The sequence below is a fragment of the Ceratina calcarata genome, unplaced genomic scaffold (genome assembly GCF_001652005.2).
Source record: "Ceratina calcarata isolate Rehan_Ccalc_2016 unplaced genomic scaffold, ASM165200v1 scaffold53, whole genome shotgun sequence".
NCBI lineage: Eukaryota > Metazoa > Arthropoda > Insecta > Hymenoptera > Apidae > Ceratina > Ceratina calcarata.
This window is the reverse complement of record NW_017176451.1, coordinates 69,969-95,205: the sequence shown is the minus strand read 5'-3', so window position 1 is coordinate 95,205 and position 25,237 is coordinate 69,969. Positions and strand designations below refer to the sequence as shown.

The 25,237-nt window shown below is 44.0% G+C and overlaps 1 protein-coding gene across 1 annotated transcript in view; it reads right to left on the bottom strand.

Annotated features, from left to right (window-relative positions):
* Nucleotides 1–24,690, bottom strand: part of LOC108628627 (serine/threonine-protein kinase 17B) — a 47,740-nt gene extending 23,050 nt beyond the window's left edge. The window contains exon 1 of the mRNA XM_018030697.2: nt 24,005–24,690. Coding sequence (XP_017886186.1) covers nt 24,005–24,138 — 134 coding nt within the window. The 5' untranslated portion in view covers nt 24,139–24,690. The remainder of the gene's footprint in view (nt 1–24,004) is intronic.
* Nucleotides 24,691–25,237: the final 547 nt, after the last annotated feature.

Here is a 25,237-nt window from a genome sequence, read left to right as displayed (position 1 = left end):
GAAAATCTCAAATCCCACTAACCTCGTTGGCGAGCTACCAACCGAACCAACCGACGGTGCACGCCTTCGGTACGGATTTCTTTACGAGCCGCTGGAAATTTATTTATTTCTTATTTACGAACGATGGATATGCCTATGTATGTATCCACGATAACGACCGTTGCAGGTACTCGTTGCTGTATAGAAACGAGAAGCGATGAGAAACAAGCTTCTGGCTATCTTTCAAATTGAAACGCTCCAGCAACCGTCGCGCTGATTCTTTCCACGATGATACATTTCTTTCTCTATCGAATTAATTACGCGTTTTTTCCTTTTTATTTCACCACGCCGTGACTAATGAATTACACGCGTGTTTCTATTAGCGCGGAGGGAAAATGAAAGCGCGCCATCATTGGTGTGACCAGCGGACGTACGATACGAATCGTATAAGTGAATCGTTTTTAATTTACTATTTTACAGGAAACAACTAGCTGTATCGATTAATATGTTGAACATTAAATGTTTTGTTGTTGATATTAATGTTTAAACTTCAGATGTTTTCTCCGCTTTCATCCGGCAAAAAACCATTCGCATAAAAATATGTGCTCCTCGGAACCATCCGATTTATACGTATTTTGCCGACTTAAACCTGATTGTCAGTGCTGAAGCTCTGATCGTATAAATTTTTATAGTTCCGAGAAAGAAAAATTGAAACCGGTCTGACGAAGAGTATTTAAAAACAAGTGGATCAATTGCGGGTCCAAAAATTGCCTCTGGACAAAACGAAACGGTCGCCGGTGACATCCATCCATTTAACAATTCTGCTTATTACCCGTGGCACCAAAACGGGCAACGAACGAACGAAATTGACTCGATTCCGTGTCGGCGAACGTAGCCTCGCATCGAGAAAGGGGCATCGATCGCAGAATGGTCGGAGCAAGCAATCGTTCGCGTTAAACGGATGCTAGAAACTCGGCCGTGTGACGTAACGCCGCCGTCGCTTTGCCCGAGACTAACGATTATTACCTTCCCCTCTTATAGCCGCCGGTCTTCGTCGTCGTTGCCAGCGAAAGCCGACGAGCACGTGAAATTGTGACAAGCACTAAACCGTGTCGCAATTACTACTTGAACGACGCTCCACCGCGGAACGCTACCCGCCTTTATCGTGAACGCTTTACGATTTTCTTTATTGTTCTAAACACGAATGCGGCCATATTCGAGGCACGTACGTTACCGGAGCGGAGCACGTCGTCGTAAGTAAATACATACGTAACCACCCGTTCTCTTTCCGATCGTCCCTCGAGCATTCTGTACATCTCTTGTTTCGTCATGACAAGAAAAGCATATTACAGTAGATACTGACAGTACAGTACATACATATTATATATTTATTACTTTAAAGACGTATACTTAATATTTATTTATTTACGATGTACAATTTTTGAGAATACTCAGAACGCTACGGATCAACCGAATTCATTAAGAAGGAGCGCGTTAATCGATACGGAGGAGCAGTATTACTTATATACAAGTTTCGAACGGACGCTAGTGGTTAAAAACCGGTTATCATTTACCGGCGATTCGAGGTCGCGCGCAAGACAATCGGCAAAAATATAGACGGCCAGAGCCGATGTGTGGTCACGCGTCGAAACGCAACTTAATCGTGACAGATTCCCAGTTGTATTTACAATAGAACGTGTACGCAGACATTACATCTATTTACGTTTGTACCTTGGACAAACCGATGAAACAACGTGTTCGACATCCAATTTACCGGCAAATTCGCTAAGATCGTTTATTCCGCGAGACGCTGCCAAGGATCCAAATAGGTTATCGGGAATTGCTCAACCGCATTTGCGGTGTTATCCGAGTAACGATTCGCTCGCAGGGAGCGTGCAATTTCGCCGCTTTCGATACGATACCACCACACGACACAAGAGTCGGAGGAACCCGTTTAAGCGCCGCCAGCGTTCATACCGCAAGCGTATCGCGGCTCCGCAAAAATATCATCGCGATAATGGGTGCGCTAGCCACGTTGGAGTAGCGCGCGCGCGGCCGTTCGTTATCGTTTTTTGATGCCACGAATCGTGACGTGAGAAACAGCTTTTTCACACGTCCTCGTTGGCCGGTCGGCACGGTGCGGCGTGGCGGTCGATGGGAAACCAGGATGAAAAGCAGAGGATAGCATTCCGAGTGGGGCTAGCCTCCTTAAGGACGCTCTATTCTTGGAAGCTGCATCCGATGCCCGTTAGTCGTGATAGCTTCTTTCCTGATGAATGTTTAGCGCGCTGAACTGTATATGATGGTTCAACGCGCGACTCGTTCTCGGATTTATTGCCTCAACGTGACTCTAACTGCTTTCTGATATTTCTCGCATGTTCTTTACGCTACTCGTTAATATTATTAATTCACCGCTTCCCGTATTTTCTAACGATCTTTCACTCTGTGATTAAATATTGTTTCATAAATCGTATGTACCGATGGATACGGAAATATTATTACGAATGTGACGTTTTCTGATATGTACTCGCGAAAGCATACGAATCCAAGAAACTAGATCGCGTGACGCGCAATTCTAACGGACAGTCGGAGAAAAAGCTTAGAACCGGTTCATGGATCGATGCTTAGCGTACGGGAGCGATGATCTGGAAGAGTTATAGTTACTAGAGAAGATTTAACCCTAATGCACTGTTCAATATAATTGATAAAGTAAAGCAATTCAGGTCAAATTGATAGAGAATGAAAAAGTTTTATAACACTGATTGTGAATTCAATTTGTTTCATTTAAAATATCTATGTATAGTTTACAAATTACATAATGTGTGTTTATATAAATTTCAACTACATACAGCGCTGTGTAAAAGTTTTAGACGATCTATTATGATCTTATACAGCCTTGATCTCCAATTATAAGACTTCTCGTGACCATCGAATAACCGTGAAAACTGCTAACGAACGACTTTCGTGAACCGACTTGCTAAAGTAGTTAGGAACAATTTTACAACAGGGCAAAGGTGTCATTAAGCTAATGCTCAATCAATTACGATAGGTTCAATTTCAAAGTAATTTAATTTCGTCCCAGGCGAAGGGTAACGGTTATGAGAGGCAATCCATCCTGATGCAAATATACGAGTCGTACTTTCAAGAAGGGCAAACAATAAACGGGTAAGGTTATTAACGTCAGCCAAGGCTAGAGGTTCACGGGAGACTTAATGAGTTTTCCGAATGTACGGTTAACTAGAGGGAACGACGTTCTCGTGATTTATAGCCGGTATTAAAAAATTCAGAAAGACATCGTCGACCGTGTGCGCGCAAAGGGCCGCGTAGGCGTTCGTGTCTCGATTTACGAAGAAGCGAACGACCGAAAAAACGAAACCGAACGAACGAAAACTCGATCGGGTATCTCGTTCCGCTCGAATTTATGGTGTTCCTTTTAATTGCCCGATGGAGAATCGGTGTCCTCGAGAGCTGGAGAGAAAAAAATCGGCGAGTGTTCGATAGAACGAGACGCATCGAAAAGAGACGCGAGACCGTCGCGTCGCGTCGATGCGGCAAAGGGACCGCATCCGGCGCAAGGCGGGACCTGCATCCGGCCTGAAAACGGATGAGACCTGGCATTCAAGTGCAAATCGTTTCGCAGCATTATGCTAGAGACCTCGAGACCGTGGTAATAGGAAAGTCGCTCCTGCCGTTACCACCAACCGCAAGGGCTTCCAAGGGACTAAACGAGAAGGCACCCTATGAGAAACCGTTCGACACAATTTTAATGGCTATTTTTTTCCAATGGAAATAAAAACTGGTCAACCGAAGGAAGACAGTCAATAAATTGTGTAACTACTTCAGTAGGACATGATAGTACCACGTAATATGCAACAAGTGCGCATATTGCAATAGCCAAACGTGTTTCCACTTAATGAATATATTGAGTTATGATTAAAATGAGCTCCTCGAATGTTTTGTATGGTTTACGTAATGAATTCTTTTTGCGATGACCAAGCATCGCTTCATTTGCAAAATCGTGTCTTTACTATTACCTAAGATATGTGAAGCTTAATTGGAATACTTATGCTCCATTATTGCATCGAGATCCTGATAAGATTTAACTATATGTCAGTTTATTACATCTCTCTCTTTACTATTTAGAGAAAGGTACATTAAACGTGTTTAGCATTAACTGTAGAAGAATACGTATTTTCGTTCCATACTATTTCTCTGTTAGCTCTGGATCTTCGTAATACGGTCGAAAGCGGATTGCAATAGCGGAAGTGAACTATGCGAATCGATCAAATTTTTTTCCCGTTGTTACCGGTAATGACGCTGATAACCGGAGACTGTAGCGCATTAAATCGAGGATACAGATAACGATGGAATTTCATGCAGCCTCTCTGAGACGAGACCGAGCCCGCTAACGAATGCTGCTTAACCGCTAGGATCGATCAACGTCTCGTGGCGCGGATTACGCACACTATCGATACATTCAAATCAATTTGCAGTAATTCAATTGACGCGGGCGGAGCGGCGCGGCGTGGCGGCGGAAACCGAGACTCGTTCGCTTGGAAACAGCAAAAGGAAACGAGGAAAAAGAAAAAGAAAAATAGCGAGGTTAAGGGCCCGAACCTGCAGAGGAATACCTTCACGCATGCTTCCCACGTGACTCAGCTGTAGATACGCATCGTTCGTGAACCCTCCGCGTGCAACCTGCACTGCACGCACAATGCGTGGTGAACGCGAACCTCGACGTTTCAACAGTTCGTGTTCATGACTCACAATCAGCCGAGCCAGAAACTCGCCCCCTCCGTTTTTTAATTTTTCCTCCTCCCTCGACCTTTAAACTCCAACCGTCGACATATGGCATTGTGTCTTAATTCACGAAACATTTTATTATCTTCCCTCTTTATTAATCCATAGCAGATAGAAACACGTTTCACTGTACGAATAATTTAGCAATGAAATAGCAAATTATTATTTGTATTCTTATTTGATCTGTCAAAAGATTCATGATTGAGCATGAAATAATTTGAAGCAGAAGAATTTGGTTAAGCTGTTCTGTTTCTTCATTTTACTTCTGCTGAACCCTCGGTTCTTGAAATTTCACAATGAGCTCATCACATTTCCAGGAAGTATCATCGATGACAGAAAACGCAGACACCGTGACGTAATTTGGATCGTTTCATCACACCCGTTTAACGATACGTGGTTACGAAACAAAAGTCGCGTTCCTTTCCCCGGTGTGCGCGGAGCAAGTATGTATTTTGACAGGAGCCTAAGCGCGAAGAGCGTGACTCACGTCGCGATCGGAATAACGTATACGAACACATGCGTCGAGGTAAGTTATGATTGCGTCGTTCGAGTGATTCAACGTCGGCTGGGCCCGGTCGAAATTCCTCGGCTGGGTCCGGCGTGCCTTCGGTTTTGCTTCTGCATACAAAGGGGATAAGCGTGAGAACCGGATAATCCATAAACCGAGCGGTCCCTCGAGGAAGCCATCGATTTTCGTTTAGGGCGCAGGTAATTCGTCCATAGTGCTGTTATTGTCTGTCGCAGGGATACCAGCCATTGTTTCCCTTACCAAGTAATCTATACTGGCAATAAACCCGAGGAAAAACTATAGAATTACTGAACGCAAACCCAACCGGCCACTTGCCAATCGTGAAGGCAAAGAATGATTTACGAGCTGCCATTCAGTATTTCGCAAAAGTATCGCGACGGAAAGTGTCGCAAGTCATGTGTGGCGAAATAGGATCGCTCGCGAATACTATACTGCTGTGTCCTAACACGTGCGAGATCCACGTTAGGAGTAATGGTATCAGATATATTCTCCGTTAATCGGAAACGAAACCGAACGATAAATCCAGTGGCTTTCAAAGTTGATTACACGCCGTGGACATGCTCTCATTAATACCACGCTTCGGTCATGATAATTGGACAGTCCTTAGCGGTATGATCGACAGCTTTCGGTCCCGTATCGCGGAACCCACGCACGAGTTCGCGTATATCCTGAATCGTGACACGAAGTTGTCGTGGAGCACTGTCGCTCGGTAACGATATTGTGCCTCTAACCGTGCACTCGTGACGAAACCAGGAAAGGCGGTTGTCGCACCGCCAAGTCGCTCTCCTTTGAGATCGGTGGCTGTCACTTGATACGACTGCGAAATAATATTAACTCGAATTTTTGCCGAAATTAGAATTTACGGAGTCAAAATTAATGAAACTTTCTACGGATTAATCAAAATTATTTTCGTTTACTTGATTGGTAATGGTAATACATGAAATCGTATGACACACGTAGAAATCACGTTCGTTAATCAGAGATTTAGGAAAACGACAAATGGATAACTTGAATGACTTCTTAAACGCGATCTATGTATTCCGTTTTGATGATCGCGACCATTGATCATTTTAATTGTTCCAATTGCCATATACCGTTTAAACGTTTACGTAATCATTTCTAAATCGCCCATTAAAAAGCGATTAGCAATGCAGTAGTAAATGGCTCATTCTGGATGTAGCATTTCCGCGAACGAGATATCAGTTGGCAAACGGGAGTCGACGCAATGAAACATCCGCTCTGAATGATTTATCGTGGCCGGACAAAGCGGAATTCGCGTGATCCGTTTTCCCGGAAACGTTTTGAGAGTAAATGACCGCAGAATTTTCATTGATCGGATGAAAAAATATGAAACGATCCTCTCTCAACCACGTCTATATAGAAGAAATCTATCACATTTTGCCATCTGACCAGAGACTCATCATTCAACGTCGCTTGATGGCGGAGGCGAGCAGGCTGTTTCGCGGGAACTCGTAAATGATTCGCAGGAAGAGAGGCACACGCCTTCTGAACTTTGCCCCTTGATCCCATTAGCAAGAACCGATGCACGGCTCAGGTATTCCGTCCGTCGTGGAAAGGAACGCCTTTTACAAGCTGGCTTCGTGTTTTGCCAGGCAAGACACAGAGGATGGAAGAAGAGATGGCTTCTCGCTGCCACGACGCTCGTTCGTGAAGAGGCCTACTTTGCACGTGGCCTACTTGCGGAAGACCGACGGTCACGCGAGGAGGCATTGAGTCGACACGTGTCTGGACGAATCGGCTTTGACCTCGAACCGCATCGGAAGTATGTTCGATTTTTATCTGGCTGGATCTTCACAATTGCACGACTGATCTCATAACTTTTAACCGAGGGGAAAAATGATTCCTATAGTGATCGACGGTGACGGAACGTAGATCGAAAGGCTCAAAGAGGGCGGAGAAGGAGGCTGACTCGTCTTACGCGAAACATCGTGTTCTCATCTCTGTGTCGCGACGATCAGGGACCCAGAGACCTGAATATCCGTAGCCGGCGGGCCCGACAGGGCAGAGTAACGGTCCACAGATGAAGGTTACTCGCATTATCCACAGACCAGTGTTTCTCTGACCAAGATCGACTCCGATCGAATGATATAAGGAGTGCTCGAACGATGAAATTCGTCTCGGAACTCGTCCGAAGACGGAAATTTAAACAGCCCATCAAAGATACTGCACTTCAATCTACCATCACTAGAATTGAACAGCGAAGATTCGCGGCCAAAAAGTTTTGGAGCACCGTAAACTCTGCTTGTCGAGATAGATATTGCGAGACTTTGAAGACGGATAAAAGGGAGGGTTTTCTTTTCTGGCGGCGTTCCAGCAAACGCGTGGAGGGCTAATGGAAGGACGGAAACACGGAGAAGGGGGGCTTTGGTCGGAGACGAGAGCAGAGCAGCCGTTGTCAGAAGGATGCTGGTCTGTTTCAGAGGAAAGGCGCTTTTCGAGCGAAATTCCAAAGGGATTACTCATACTCGGCACGACAGCCGGACTGTGCGCGAGTAGAACGTCCAGACTGCGGTTCTTTCAGGTAGAGAGCGTCGAAAACAACGTTTCATCGGCGAGATTCTCGCCGACAAAAGGCAGTGAAACCTTCCACACTGGCGAATTTGTTCGAATGCCTTCCGTGAACAGGGAAAGGGCTCACCCAGCACTTTTACCATGTCCGTTAGAGTCTTATTGCCTTTTTGTTTTGTCTTCGCCTTCCTTTCAATCCGTAGTTCGCAATGCGAGAATTAATACGTGACACAGGAAGTTCAACTGCGCCAGTAACATTCAGACACGTGCACACATCCACATTAACATTTTCAAATAATGAAGGAAACTGTTTATTATGAGAAAACTTCGTCTTGAACTGTTCAATCAATATTCCCTTTCAGCTTGTATCTGGTCATTCATAAGAATTACCTCGAGACAATTTCTGGGTACAAATCTTATTCTCTTCATTGTAGTTCGTTTATATGCGACACACTCTTCAGTCTATCCAATCCTTTAATGCAGCGTTGTGTTCTAACGGTTTCTCGATTGTCGGCGACATTTCAAGAGAGCATTCGCTCGCGCTGACTAACGGCCAAGTAATTTTTCGTACATTGCTTAGACGAACTGTCTATTGCGGTATCGATTGTTAAGTAGCTGGGAACAGTCATCGACTGGTCGTTAATTCGACAAGCTTACACATCATGGGTCAAGGTCCATAGGAAAAAGAGACTCTGTTTTACAGATTTAACGCGTGATAAGATAACAATGTAAAAGACTTTTCTCACATTTTGAAGGAATTAATTATGTTTTAACTACGTTCTACTAGTTGTGGAATAAATTCATTATTTAAGATTGCGACATTGATAGACTGGAGGTTTGGAACGGCAGATCAATGTCTCAATCTCGTCACGAGAGACAGCAAGAATATTAAAGAGGAGGGTCTGTTTAAAAGGAACGGAAACGTGCTCGCGGAAAGACAAGCCGATAAAACCGCAAAAACTGTTTTTCCATTTAACCAGGGTGCCTCTCTGAGTTCCCTCGAGCTGAAAAACCACTGGCGCCAGCATTAACGCAGCGCTCACTCCTCAGGAATGCACCGCTGTCACAGAGTCAAGGGAATGCCAGTCTACACGCGGCTGCAATATATTTGTACACTGGTGCATTCGCCTGGCGATCGACGACGAATCTGGGAGCGAGCTGAGTTAGACTCTCGACCAAAGGCCGCCTTTCGATCTTTAAATTTTAGATTCGTAGCCGCGACTACCTTTCTTCATTTGTCTACGCTCTCTACTGAATATTTCAGCAACGCGAAAATTCGCTTTTTCCCTATGATTAAACCGTTAATATCGAATTTTATTTTTGCAATGTAATGACAAAATAAATTTTTTTAAATGTAACATAACACGTCTGAGCAAGTTCTTGTTAAACATCAGAACGTCACAAAAATTGTCTGAAAAGTAATCCTCTGAATTTTTCTTATAATGAATCTATAGACAGTTATTTTCACGGAACCATTACATCCTAACCCTTTTTCCAAAGACGATGAGTCGTCTGGACCGTCAGAATTTCCGGTGACTGTGCACGTTAGCATCCTTACCCGCAAATCGTGCGAACAAAGAAAGATCCACGGAGTGTTTAACGTTTGCTCATCAAACAGGATATTCGATTAAAATACCAGAGACGAGAATAAGCAAACTATCCTAAAAATAGTATGGCACCAGTTCTGTTTGCGCGCGCTGAACCCGCAACGTATCCGGGGCGGTTTTTGCCCATCGTGAGATGTGAGAACGCGTGTTCTCTCGAAAGCAACATGTTTCATTACACAAGTAGCACGAGACGCGAAGCTTATGAATCAGAACTGCGATTTTTAGCTGCGATTACGGTGAATCGGGAAAACGCGGTTCGAGTCTCGATGCAGTAGTGAGTAGAAGATACGGAGACAGCGCGGTGACACGTTCGATCGAGAAGGCATGCAAACGGTGAAAGGCGGTAAAATTTCACTCCTCTATACGTTTGAGAATTCGTTCCCTCTTCCTCTCCCTAGTAGCAGCCGTTTATATGCCGATTTCGCGGCGTTCAGACCGAACCGAGAAAAGTTTCACGTCAACAACAGGGAGGACTGGTTTGGCTTCGCTTTTTAATCCGCTCGATCTTCTCGTCGGAAGGAATCTAGGTTTGTAGAGCTGCGACGAACACGGCTGCGACAGGGTTGCGACGGAACTCGCAGCCCTGTCCACTTTCGTTTCTACGATCAACGAGAAAAGTCCGATGCGACAGTCGTTAACATTAGAGGAATTCATCTGTATTACATGAAGTTCTCGATTTTTCAAAAGATATTTAATTCATATTTTTCAAAATGCAATTAAAAGCCAGAACGAATAGATGTTTCTTTCACCGCTTTCCTTCCAATTCAATTTAAACCGTGCGAAAGATGTTTCACACGCTACAAAACGAGAGGCCGCGTTTCTTCGACACGCAGCTTGAAAAAAAAAAGAAAACGTGACCGGTAACCCGCACCAAAAGGGCAAAGATAAACGCGCGAATAATAGGTCTCGACGGGTTAGAGAACAAAGGGAATCGAGTGGCGCGGATAGGTGCCATTTCACCTACGTGACACGTGTGGAGCAAGCCGCGCATATACACAGCCCAATTAAAACCTACGCGCGATTAGTAACACAGCGTACACCTAACCGAAATCATCGTGAAATTTTCTCACGCGAATAAATCACGTGTACTTATACCACGATACATATAAAATATGCGTGTGCCGCGCGATGCGGCGCGCCGCGTCGCGATCGAAGGTGAGCGCCCACGTGGCGCTTTCGAGGCTGCCTTTTAACGGCGTTTCCTCTCTGACACCCGCTCTCGTCTCTCGCCGCGAGAAGCAGTCCGTCGTACCCATTACTCGCGATGACACAATAACAACAACGACAAAGGCCGTCGCCGAGTTGCTTACGCAAGGCCGCGTGGAAGGTAAGAGGCGTCTCGATTGAGCGGATATTAGTCGAGTCGCGATTCGTTCCCGCTCGTGTACCTTCAGCTTTTGAAAGCATGTTTAGATCAGCCGACCTAACGCTCCTCCACTTAAGCAAAAGTGAGGTGTAATCGAGCGTCAGTTTACAGTTTGATGAACTCTATAGATGCGGATTGAACGTCGACGTAATAAATAACTATCATTAGTACGATTGCAAACCATAATGCTCTGTTTTTAAATAAATGAATTTAGGATTACAGCGGCTATGAAATTGCTTTCTCCCACATAATGATCATTTACGTTGAACGATAATGAGTTAATGCGCTTGCAATTTGCTCTATATTCGCGTTTTATTTAAGTGCACTTTAACTGCAACCCTCCTCTTAGATCAATCTAGCTACAGTAGCTACTCGATGGAACAAACATCTAATTTGCACGACATGCATTTTGCAATGGACCGCATAAGATAGAGTGGCGCGTAGCGTTTAGACCAAGCGGAACGGAGCGTTTGAATCGGCGCCACGTCTACGGCCTCGGCGACGTTCACCGCCTCGTGGAGAAAACTGCGCTGATCTAAAATGTAATCCCGTGTGCTCGCCGCGCCGTCAGCTATTTTCCTTCCGCGTTTCGCAACCCGTTCGCGAATTTTTCACGCGCTTCGCTCAATGAGACGTTTTGAATTGCAGAAACGCGCCATAGCGCCGCTCAAGTCATGTTGCCTTTTTTTACAATCTTATTGCTTCGAAAGAATCGATTGCATGTTAAGTAGATTATTTTTAAAACTACTATGAATGAATATTATTATGTACTCTTTATATAAAAATTGTCCGTTTATGTTACGTGGCTACTAACTCATAATTGTGGGAATGAAAATTCGTTAGAGATAAGTTTAATTGTTTTCAATGGTCTCGTCTTGTTAAACTAACTGAGAAGGTGAAAAGACAACAAAACGAAGGTGCACTCGTAGATAATCTTTCCGACTTCTATTATGAGCGAAAGTTATAGCTTACCGGAAACGTGGCAAAGAGATGTTTAAAATACAGGTACGGTAGAGATATCTCTGGGCTTACCTGCAACAAAAGAAACAGATAATAAGCACGCGAAATCGTAATGAAGCGGACGTGCAGAAGTGAAAACTACGGGCAGGTGCGTAAAAGGTAAAAAGATTGCAGGTTTCGCGAGTGGAGAACACCGCATCGGTAGCGCCAGAGGATGACATTGCGGGACGGGGAAGGCAATAATTATACGGAACCGCAATTATCCAAATGCGTAGAATCGGAGGAAAGGCCGAAGAGCGACGTCCGGCCGTCCCACACGACGATTTCACGGCATTCGGGTCACAGACTAACCATCCCACGTGAAAATATTCCGTGTACGCGTGGAAGTTTAACGAGTCTACACGGGACACCCACGTAATCGGGAACTCGTTATTAATCGGTGTACACTGTTCGGAAAACCACGTCGCAACGAAAACACGATTGTACGTAGGAATCGTAGACCAAAAGAAAAATGACCCCTCTTTGGATACGTATTCAAGCTGCGTCTTAATACGATTTCTCGCGAAAAGGAGGTTGCACATTAACGTATGCAAAAGCGTTCGTCGAGCTATCGGAAGAGGAAACGGAAAGATCGTTCGATTCCAAGGAAAGAGTTGCGAAGAAACGGGGACACGTCGTGTCTCAACCTCAACGCAAACGAGAATGTTAAAGCATACGGTTTACGGACGAGGACAGTTAGGAAGTTCGAATCGGCTTGAGTTCGGTAGTACGCAGACCACTCGTTTTAACGGGTCGAGTGTCCGTTTCCGATCTACTTTCGTGACTCGCCTAGCTTTTATTTTCGATTTTCTCTTCTTCCGATCATTCTCCTCTTCAGAGTTCAACGTTCATGCGTACGTTGATTATGTGTCACGAGTAATAATCAACGGCACGATATTATAAAATAAAGAAATAAATAATTATTACAATTAATTTGATTATCGTAATTTCGATATTATTGAACGGCAAACATGCGTATGCTAAATAAGCATCTTTTATATTGCTTTGAATCAATAACTGAGAATTGGATATTTCTATCTCATTTAAAATTTATATTTTTTACTCTATCAATTCTCAGAAATGATTATGTAGCAAGCCTTGAAGTATATGCAAATTGTTCGTATTTCACTTGCTACTTCGATACCTTATTTTACTTTATGATCCTTGGTGAGAACATCTTTTTGTAAAACCGCACGGGTATCGATCGTCCGGCAAACTTTGTTTGCCCAACGATCGGAGCCGCGAGAGAAATTGATTTCGAAATCGAGTAACGCCGCAGAGACAACCGCAGAAAATCGCGATCGCATATATAGGTATAGAGAGATCGGGTCGGTTTTCTCGTGCAGCCGATACCGAAATATCCACGATAATTTCGATAGGGTCGAATGAAAAGATTCGTTCACGTGGGACGAGAAGTTGCTGTTACGGCACTGTCAATATATTTCGCTACGCAGCGTGGCAATAAACGAAGAGGGCAATAAATCGAGTGGAATAACTGGCCACACCTGTGCACGGTATAGACGTTAGGTAGGCACACGTAAAAGTGTTTCTGTCACGATCACGCTGGCTAGTTCAGTCTCCTCCACAAAACTATACCTATACCTGGTCAATTCGCGCAGGCCTGTCCCAGGCTCAAAAACGAAAAATGGATGAAAGAAATATGGATGAAATCCACCCTCTCGCGATAGTTTCCGCCCGCCTACTCATACGATATCGAGATCATTTATTTCCATCTGGTTTGACGTTCTTTCTCTCGGAATGCGGTGTACTTACGGCGGAATGTCATATCTTAGTGTCTCCGCCACGGACACCGCAGGTGTGACTGAAATTTTTAAATTATACTTTACACTCTCGTATGGAAAACTGTGCAGACGCTGTGGGAACATTTGCAAATTGGATGCTATTACGCGATTTTTTACTAAGAATTATAACATACTAATTCATCAATTTACGATCATCAAACTGTCATTGAATATAAAAGAATAATTTTTTTTAAATGATTGAATACAGCCAATTACTACTTTATTTTTGTATCGATTACTTTTATATATTAAATGCGGCGGCCGCAGTTATCTAAGGGGGAATTGAAACTAACGCCTATGCTATGAAACGGCATTCCGGATTATTAAATTCAGTTGTAGGGCGAAGAAAATCGTGCGGACCGATGATTGCGTGCGAGAAACGCAGCCAGACTGGCTCGTCAGCTGTCAGTCCCTGGAACGAAGAATGTGCGTGTCGAGGGGAACGAATTCTCGTGTTTCAGCTGACGACCGGTGTTTCTGTTGCTAACAATAAAGCTTGGAAAGACTGGACTGGACCTCGAACAACCAGTAAACTTTTCACGGCGCACCTTTCCAATCGTGGTCGCGTGCACCGGCCACGTATACGTGCACTGAAAGATATTGCGAAAATCTCTGCAACCACTTCCAAATATGTATATAGCGTTACGCGTGCTTTGTGTCCCGGCGATTTCGCTTAAGAGTCAATGAAACTCGCGTTCACGGCGCTGCGCATTAAGTAATCGTTGAATATATTTTAATCGTCTAGCCGTGAATGAATTTTCATTTTCTTCCGCCTTTCCTCCGGAAGTTTCAATTTCGTATCACCCGTTAGTCTTTTCGTACGTTTTACAATTAGTGTAGGCAATAATTAAATGTACCTCGAGCGAGTTACGCGCGAAACTTTCACATTATTGACGTCATTAGTGTAACGCCGAACCGAAAATCCTTGAACGAGGCACCGGTGCGGCATGGCGATTCCGACAGTTCGTTAAACGTGCTTAAAACTCGCTTGCCACCAGTCTACTCATACCAGAGATGAGTACGTCGTCTCTGTTCGTAGACTTCTCTGAACCTATCTGGCCTACATACTTCGTGAATCACTAATTTGCTGTCGTCACATTCTGAGTATGGTAATGTTGTGGGTCATTCATTTGGCAGACTTTAGATAAAAGTTTAGTTGGCAGCATGCTTTGTTACGTGCATGCGTTAAACTGAATAAGAACAAGGGATGGACTATGGTTTTTTCGAATTAATTAATTAGTATGTCCGAGGACGAGGCGGGCATATGGATGTCTCGCGTGCTCCGCAATAAGACGGCGAGAGCTCTTTTATGGCCAAGAAGTCCCGATCGAACGTTCGCGATTGATTGACTCGCATTACATTACAAGGGCCGTGCACAGCTGGCCCCGGTGTTTACAGGCATGTAGTACCGAGCATCGTATAGCATCGAATCTGGGACAGAGAAAGAGAGAGGACACCGGTAAAGCGATATCGCTGGACTATATCGACCGCGGTTCGTGTAAGTGGCTCGAGAGGCACAAATTTGCCCTTGGGATTCCTGCGAGGCGTGGGTGATCAGCTTTTTCATCCGACGATTGGCGAACAATTCAACGGTATACGTATTCAGTCCCGCGTCGCGTTGTCTCGCCTTGTGCTCTTTCTTTTCACGACAACGATCGAGATTTCACACTGACTCGCGTATTCGATTAAGAGAAAGGATCGAAAGTTCCTAGTAGCAAATTGCAAGGATAAAAAGGAAAAAGATGGGACGAGCGATGCGTTCTATGATTCAACGTGAACCTTAAAAACTGTAGAATAGTAGGTTGGGAAGATGATGGTGCATGGTAGTAATATATATCTTGGTACGATAACTGCTTTTCACCGAATACGTGTGTATTGCGGTGGGAAAGAACAACCCGTCGCGGACCGTTTCGTACTTCTACCCGTTCACGTAACGCTTAAACAGGTGGAACGAAACGCGGTGATGCTAAGCGAATCTATAAAATTGACTCGCGTGATCCTCCGCTTTGTGCTTACTTTACCGGGTCACGCGATACCGGAGCAATAATCCGTAATGGCAGAAGAGAATATTTAGTTTTTGCGACCCACGGGTAAACTGAGCGTGCTGACCGTATAGCTAATTACATCCCTTTTATTCATGGTTGGGCAGTCGCAGGGCGTCTTTATATAGAATCGATTAAATAAGTAAGACTACTTGAAATTGCTCATGATTTATTCAGAATCAGTTGATTATCATATCTGAAGAATATATTTCGATTTTACTTTAATAAATAACCAGATCACTTTCGAATGAATTAATCTCCTTATCCCGGAAAATAAGATACCGTGTTCGCTTACACATTCTAAGGACAACGATCGGCGTGCATGGATCTAGGTGTGTACGCGGATCAGGATAAGGGTGGGTATCTTGCGACACGATAGAAAATGCGGGCAAGGTTATTCCCTTTCCAATCCACGCCACAATGGACACGCGGAACCGCAACGATCAACGATATGGCTCGCGAAGTAGGACACCTTCGAGCAGGATGGTTAGACCAAGGTACTTTCGAACGATTTCTGGATACTGCACGGCGTATATAACTCGGGGCGGTCTAACGCAATTTGTTATTATCAACCATTTTCCGCCGCGAAAGAAAGCGAAATTATTTACAGAAACGTGTATCGAACGCTAGAGAGAGAATCGAATTTGCATTTGACTCTCGATGGAATTTGAGTTCTATCATTATCATTTGACAATGATGTTGCATATACGGGCAAAATTATTTATCTCGAATCAATAGACGACACCGGACGGTATCCGTACTCCAATATTCTCGCTCGATTTCAAGACGGGTTTCACCGAATGCTTTTTTAGCGAGAAAGAAACAAACTGCCGGTGGATTCGCATCGTCGCTCGCTCGAGTTGGCCGACCTTCACCCGGCTACCGTCGCCATTATGCTCGTTACACACTGGTCGCGGTTGTAATTTACGGTTAACCGAACGGAAACCGAAGGGGAGCGACCGCGTTGCATGTAGCAACGAGGTCGTCGTGTATAAGGCCTTAACGAACAAACTGCGGCCGGCTCTCTCTTCTTTTCTTGCTCTTGGATACGTTTCGCCGCGATGCGATACGATATCGCCGCCCGTGCAAATTCGTCTCATTCTCCTTTGCGCAGCTTTTACGCGAGACCGGGATCATCAGCGAGGGCACGAAAACTACTTGATTTATAAAAGTAAATTATGTCTTTATATTTCCAGAAATACACAGCATATGTACGTGTTATGATCATTTGGGACATATAAAAATTGAAATCTTCTTATATAGTATGTGTATGGCGTGAAACGGGTGAGTGGTGAACGCACATTTCTTGTATCGTTAGCTCTAATAGCCATGAATGGAAACGCTGACCAAACTACCTTCATTTCGTTGAAAGAGTTCGCTGCCCACAGAAAGAGAGAAATGTACGTAGGCGTCGGAGTCACGGAAGATCTAGTAATTTCGTCATAAAGAATGATACTCCAAGTAGCGAATTCACGATCATGAAAAAATTTAATACCTTCCACGAGACACGTTGAACATTTCGAGAAAATGAGATGCGAATTCAAATTATGTCATGTTATATTAGACTAACAAATTAATTATGTTAATTATAAACTATGAATTAAAATGATACAGTCCTTACGTGGAGACACTTATGAATATGTTTTATAAATCGAATGATTAAAAAACTGTGATACGCGTTCGAAGCGCGATGATAAGATACACTACGTAGCAATGGCAATAAAAAATACTGGCAAGGGGGAGATCGTGGCTCGTAGATCATCGTGATCACGAACGATCCGATCCAAAGTCACCCTCCTCCGTCGTGCTCGACTCCCTACCCAGTCTATGTCGTAATATCTTGGCAACTACGTACTATGTATACCTCCGGTACTAGTTCTCTGTTCGTGATCGATCTCGATCCATACATCATTCCAACGGGACGTTTTTCGCTCGATTGAGATTTGCTGATTTCCCTTCCCACCATAGAGATCTATGCTGAGACTCGTCTAATGCACGAATCCAAAACAAGATCTCCTTGCGATAAGCTAGCGAACGAATTCGAGGGAAACTTTTTGAACAGACGCGTCTGTATTATTCGGAGGGTTGGTCTCGAAAAAGAATAACAAGTAACACCTGCGTCAACCGGGTGTTTTCTCGTAACGGGCACGAATAACAACCTGTCTAAATACGGCACCGGCGAATAACGACCGCCAGAATTTCTCGTTACTCGGCGAAGTCCTAGTCATAGTCTCCGTTCGGAGTCTAGTTGACTCGCTCCGACTAGTAGATAGCTTCAACGCGATCCACGGCAAGAGAGTTATCGATCGGATGAGCGAGCAGCGCGCCAGCGAACGGACAATGATCACGGCGACCTTGAGAAGAAGGCAACGTTTGTTCGCCGATGCAACGCGCGCACGCTGCATACCATCGTATTTTCTCACCCGTGAAGATCGGAGCCACCGCGCTTTTTTTCTTTAACGGAGAGAGAGAGTTCGCGACGATCCCGGCGGAGATCACCGATGGCGACCGTTCCGATCGAGCGATCTGATAAATATAATTAAGGAGACGGGAAGCTGAAGAGCCCTCGACACGGAATGCCACGGTCGCTTTATCATCCGCTGTATCTGTATCGCCGATAATCGCCATCATCATGCGGAAGGGATGTTAATAAGATGTCGTGCGTGCAGCCTGGACCTCGCCGAGTCACGACACGTCCCTATGCCACGGCGAACTAACGACCGTTTGTCAAAACAGGAAATCTTTATTCCTCGGTATGTCGATTGCACGGACCGAGGAAATGCGAGAAGTAACAGAAAGCAGGAGAATCGGAAGGAAGCAAGCGTTAACGTTCCAACTTAAGACTCGAAATCGCATCCTCTCACATTGTAGGCTGTAGGCGAACGGAGAGTATTGTTATGCTAAGTGAAAAGACGCTCCGAGAAAAGAAACGGAGGAAGTATCCTCGAGAGCAAAGGACACAAAAACGGCTCGAGCCAATGAAATTACAGGGGAACAACACAGCTGTTGGTTGTACGGAGGCAGCTGTGGACCGCGACCCAAAACTCCATCGAGGGTTAGGAAAAATCGTGAAAGAATCAGCCCGTAACACCACCCGAACGGAAATCTGTCGAGGAGAGATCGACGCGTTTAGCTCGAAATTCGTGAGAGTGAAATAAAGAGATTTTTACGATCGACCAGATCTCGGAACGAGACTAACCGGAGCCTGACGCGATCTACCGGCGCACGATTTTCAAGATCCCTATCGTAAAAAGTGAAACGGATCGCGCGCGTGTCGGAACATTATCGTACGCGTTTCCGAAACAAGACGTCCTTAAACGTTCTACGAACAAAGGCCACGGTATTAACGACAAACCGAAACCGGATGTGAGCGGAATCCTTTTGCTAGGAGATCCAGCGCGATGCGCCCAGAGATCTTGTTTTCCCCCCTTCGATGGAAGGTCATCGACGACCGGATCGCGAACAAGTAGGCAGCCAGGCTGTCGCACTAATTGCAGGTGCCGTTACCGTTACTTTCCAGATGGCATGCCCGTTTCTGTCGCGTTACCTCGTCTGCTCCAATCGGAGCGTTCTCTGTGAATGTAATCCGACTATTTGCCGCTCAGATTTTCCTTTGCGATTCGCTTTTTTCAACGTTACCGTTATCGCCATTCAAGTTTCGCGTTCAATTCCATTTTCAGAACTCAAATGCAAAGTGAAAGGAATAAAGGCCGTTCCCTATTAAGTATGCACCCAATTCATTGTACTTCGTCCGCACACGTACATTTCGGGCGATACTTATTTGCCAAATTCAGTAAGAAAAAAGGAATAGTATTTCATAATATTCCGTAGCAATTTTTTTGCATTAAAAACTATTTCGTACTTAACATTTATTAAGAGAAAGTGTAGATTGTTTATTGGAACTTATTGTTTGTTTCTCCCCATCCGAGTTACAGTAATAGTATAATTTATGAACGAACATCGATAAACCCGAAAAGTTTACCCATAGTTTCAAGTAAATTGTTGGTGAGCGCGTTCGGTTGGCAGAGGCGAAGATACATTGTAACGTATCTGCCTATTATAAGGGTATAAATATCGAGTCGCAAGTGCATAGCGGACGGTCTCTGCATTCTCAGTCCGGCCACAAGCTATTTTCAACCCACGCTAAACTCTCTCGCTCTCTCTGCTTTGCACGATCCCCACTTGTCTCCGAGTATTCTAAGACGCGACCCGATACCATAAAAAGCGACTGCCCGCTCCTGCAGATCTACGAAATATCTTTCTATCGATCAGATCCGCTGTGATAGCCAAAACATGAACTGCCATTCCAATGCAGCTAAATATTTTCCCACGTGGAAATTTTTATTACTACTTTTTTCATTCTATGATCGTTTAATCATTCTCCTTACATAATAGATACGTATGAAATGCTGTTTTTTGAATACACGATTTAAGCATACATGTACCAACGCAATAACACTGCGACAATCCAGGAATTCATTGTATCCACCCACAACTTATCGGTGCAGTGTTTTATCTGGTAGTCTTAACAGATAATGATATTTAAAATAAGATATCGTTCAGACCATTTACGGGCATATGAGTGAGATATGCTTGTTAACTGAATCATGTTTCAGGAACGAATTATTTGTTCCTCAAACTACAACGCATTACAAAATTACATCTCCCCCAATCAAGAGAACGAAATATTTATATAGAGAAATACATTACACTCATGATTCATTAAAGCTCCATGCAAATAGTTTACGATTTTAGAAAATTCGAAACATGTTTTAGTTGCGTCAAAATATCCCTGGAATCTCATATAACGTCAGGTAACAACAAAACGCGTATATATATGTTTCTACATATGTATATTGTGTCTATTCAAACGAATTGGTAACAGTTGTAAAGTGAGTCACCACGAGAACGAGAAAAAGTTTGAAGTAATTGACCTTCGCTATGATCTACGTCAATAAACGTGTTCGGAAGCGTGTCGTTAAGAGATAGGAAAAATAATCTTTCTTTGTTTTAAACTTATTTCGCCGGTGTTCAAATTATTCTTTGAGAATAAAAATCTGTAACGTTTTGCAAATGATGCAGAGCAAAATTGATCCAACGTTAAATGCTAACGATTATGATGGATCCAAATAACGATCAAACATCGATGAGGCAAAATGTTGTAGTAGACACTATAAGCGCCAGCATATATCAAGAATAAGCATTTATTACGTGGGCAAGATCTCTTAATTGGTAGTAACGAAACAGTGCGCAATCGCTCCAATTTATTTACATTCACGAGTAATAATCCACGGGCCGATACAGCCATAATATTTATATCGAGAGCCTTTCTTACGAGTGCTTATGGCACGATCGTGGCAACTGAACGTTCCAGACGCGATGGCATAAACTCGATTGGCTCGACCCCTCTTCTCTTTATAATCAATCACTTTTTTCAAACGATAGATTGATTATGCTTAATCCTGCAATGCAGAAAAGATCGTGGAAACCGCGCATAGAAATCGGACATAGCGTACGTAATTCTCTCTTTGGAATATTGCACAATTAAGTCTGTTTCAAAGAATCGCGCCGGTTGTTTGCATTCCTTTCCTTAATGATACATCAGAGTTTATATCGAGGTTGCGGATTAACCGCTGCTGATTAAACAATCTAAAAGTCAATTTTCCTCGAATCGCACATAACTGCGCACAATTAACAATATATTTTTTACAGTTAGGTACCGTGAATAGAATTAATAAAAATAATGAAATACGAACGCAAATTTTGTATTTGATGTATCCTGTTTCAAATTAGTTCTCATTTGAAACAAAATGGCATGGAGCGAGTTATACGTGGCAACGTCAGGTTCTCAGTCTCCGTTCTTTCAATATGAGACGAGAGTGTTGCACGCGGCTTAAATCTTGAACGGGGCAGGTGTTTAGTACGCAGCTGTTATTTCGCATTGGCAGATAACAGCTAACGACCGACGATTTCAATTGACGGCTGCATAAGTCTACGCGATAGTTCACACCTTTGAGAAATATATCGATCATAAGATTTTATCGCGAACTATGGATGAATAAAAATGCTAATATTGATTTGGAGCGCATCTCTACGCGATACCAGTAGTCGATAGAAATATGTATACCTAATTCATTGTCTTTTGACCTCAACAAATATAGGTAAATACTTATCGTCCTTTTTTATGTGTACGTGGGGCCAAAATCTAATGATTTAAGTATATACACTTTTGAAACAAAACCGTGTCAGTAGGTAAATGCAAACTGCATTTTCGCAATTTATCAAGAGTTTATCTTGTCGGAAGAACGGACACATTCTTTCACAATGTCTGCAATCGATATGTGCAGAAGATTAAGGTGCAAACAGCGAGAACCATTTTGATAACGTATAATGACAACAAACAAGGTGGCCTAGATTACCGTTGATCTGCAACGAGAATATCGTTTGCAATAGTCACTACTTCCAGTGATCATCAAACAAAAGGACCGCGAATGGAAACGGCACTGGAGCAAATCGAGGATGAATGCGTGATCGCTCGTAACGATAATCATTGCATCTCGAGACTTTCCGGTAAATTTTATCACAGTAAATGACAGCGCCTCTTGCATCCTCAATATAAAAAATATGTACTACATATCCTTAGCGTGAAAGATTACGTTGTAGTCGCGCATGTAGGTATTTGCGTGCACGCGCGTTGCGACAAGAAACTTTTCCTTTCGCGATGGAATCCGGAGCACGTGTCCTTCGTGATTAATTGCTCCGAAACAACAATTTCAGAACACCGATATGCGCCGCACGCACACGTGCCTCGACGTTGCGCGATTTTGAAAAACCTCCCGGCCTTGGCGACCGTTGAAATATCGCGATAGTAGTTAATCTACGGCTCGCTGTTGCTTAGTAATCTCTTAGTTCTATCGCTACTTTGTAGCCAAATAATATGTACAATACAATATTAACCTTTACGTTATTCTTCCAGTCTATTTTCTTGCTTGTTTGACAACATGATAAAAAGCCAGCAATATGTATGTACATATTGATAAAAAAGAACAAGCGAATTGAAAGTGATTGATTTAAAAGATTGTATACATGTTACATGTACATCTATGGGATACACAGGTAATCATACACTGTGTATGTGATAAAGTATCTTCTGGAACAAGTAATAAAACAATAAGAACTGATATGGAACATAAAAAAAGGATTGCAGTAGTTAATATTTCTGCAGCGATTAATATTAGAAATGAATTGACTGTGTCGCTTGCGTACGAATGGCGGCGCGCGACCCGATTCGAGAATTTCTCTTCGGCTTACGATTTCTTACGATTGAGGAGTCATTCAGGACATTCGGAGAAGCATCTTCGCAGATGGTCCTCGACCTTGCTCACTTTTGGGGGCCGTATCGTGCTGTTCACGGTACACATTCTCTCTTTCATGCTTCGCTTTCTTGTTCTTTGTCAAAGAAGAAACGAAATTCTTGCGGGCGAGAGAAAAAGACGAAGATAGGCTTGTAGACAGAGGTCGTGAAAGAGTATCGCCGCGCGAAGTCTCGACCTCGATCTCTCGCGGTAGGGGCACTTTCTTTCTCCAGAGGGTCCGGAACCGAGTTAAGGGAATCCCTGGGCCCTACCAGGACATTCTTCTACTGGAACATTTTTTGTTTAACGGCTCGAATCTTGTCTAGAACATTTTTACGCTTCGTCTATTCTTCGTTTCGGACCACAGCACGATACGGCGACCGTAAGTAGTAGGAAGAATGAAAGATTACCTACTCTGGAAGAAAGCGATTCGACACGGTAGGCAATCGAGACGTAAAGGACGCGAGCGGAAAGAGAGAGAGAGAGAGAAGTAAACCATTTTAATTAACGGAGCACAGAGCGTGTGATGGTTCTGCGACCTCGCGAGGTCGTAGGAAGAACGCGCAGCGCTATCCCGAGTCGAAAGCATACAGACGCGGTAACCTCGTTACTTCGTTACACACAGACTTTAATCGAAAGAGACGCGGACGTGTATGTTGAATGTTCATGTAGCTAGTAGGTAATGGACGAAAGTCGTTTAAAAAATTATCAGGTATTTTAACGTGAGAGTAAAAGCAAGATCAAGAGAATTTGTATACTTTACGATACCTGCGGATCCCATCTGTCTTAAGACTCATTAAATTTAATAGTTAAAGATAACATGAAAGTATATATGTACTATTATGGGACTAATATATTCGAATTTTAATATGTTTAAACTTCATCAGTCAATATTTACGTTAAAATGGGTACAATAGTATATGTATGAACACATTTATAATCATGGTACTTCCTGATGTACATTTCGCTGATTACCGTAAGCGAGACTGCACTCACCGTGCGAAAGGTTGTTCTTCGACCTCGTACAGCTCCTCGAGGGTCTGTTTCGAGAGAAGCTTCTCTAGTCTCTGGGGCGTGGGAGCGAGATGCCCTGGGATGCTGGTAGTCTCGAACAGCCTGTCCGCCGTCATGGCCGCTGCCGGTTAAACAATATGTCAACTGAACGAAAGTAACGTAAAGTTGCTCCGATAATCTGGAACTCCAGTGGTCCGATCGTGGATATGGTCAAATCACACAAGTCTCGTACAAATCGCACAGAGAATGAAAGACTACGGAACAATTTCACTTCCGCAGCTTGATCACAGCTACCGATGCTCGTGTTTAATATCCGTGTACACAAACGAACGTTAGAAAGGAAGCGGCGAGACAGAGAGAGAAAAAAAGGGAAGGTGTTTTCCGCTTCGGTCACTGCGTTTACACGGCCTACGTCTACTCACGCCGACAACGCAACGGCGAACGAATCACCACGTCACTGTCGCGATTAGAGGCACGCATTTCCGATAACGAGAATCCAGCTTCGCACGTCTTAGCACACGGCGATACAACCGTACCTCGGTGTCATCAATATCCGACTGGACACCGATCGCGAAACGAAGGCACGCGCTGGTATCGTGCGAGCCTTATCACGCGCTACCACTCCACGCGACGGTTGACCAACAATTGAACCTTCCGCCGTAGCTTTGCGCGATCCCCACTCTCGTCATTCCCAAGCGCCTTCGCTATCTCCAACATGGTGGGGAAAGTATATCCCCGCTTGGAAACTCGGTGACAGTGCCGAGCCAAACCGAGCAAGCGCGAAACCGGCCGAACCGAACTATACAACCTCTCCCAGTCTCGCATTGGGCCTGAATGCAACAAAGACAGCATGCAGCAGGCAGGCATGCACCTACGCTACACCGACCAACCGACCACTTCCTCTTCTCTCTCTCGCTCTCGGTCCTTTCATTCCCCTGTATTTCGTCTGATCCTCTTCCCCTTTTTCTACGTTTCACCATGCTTCAAGCTCTGCAAAATGATTCCATGATTAACAAATTGGAATGCGAACATGAGGCTCGGTAACGAAATCCCGAGCGCAGAGAGTATCTCTATTTTTGCGATCACGAATCCGGAGATTTCAATGCTGCGCTTTTCGAACAAGCAATGTGCAGAGATGAATAAGCATCCACTCAAACGCGTAGCGTAATCTACTTGTAACGATCATTATAGGATATCGTCTTAAGATTTTAAGGA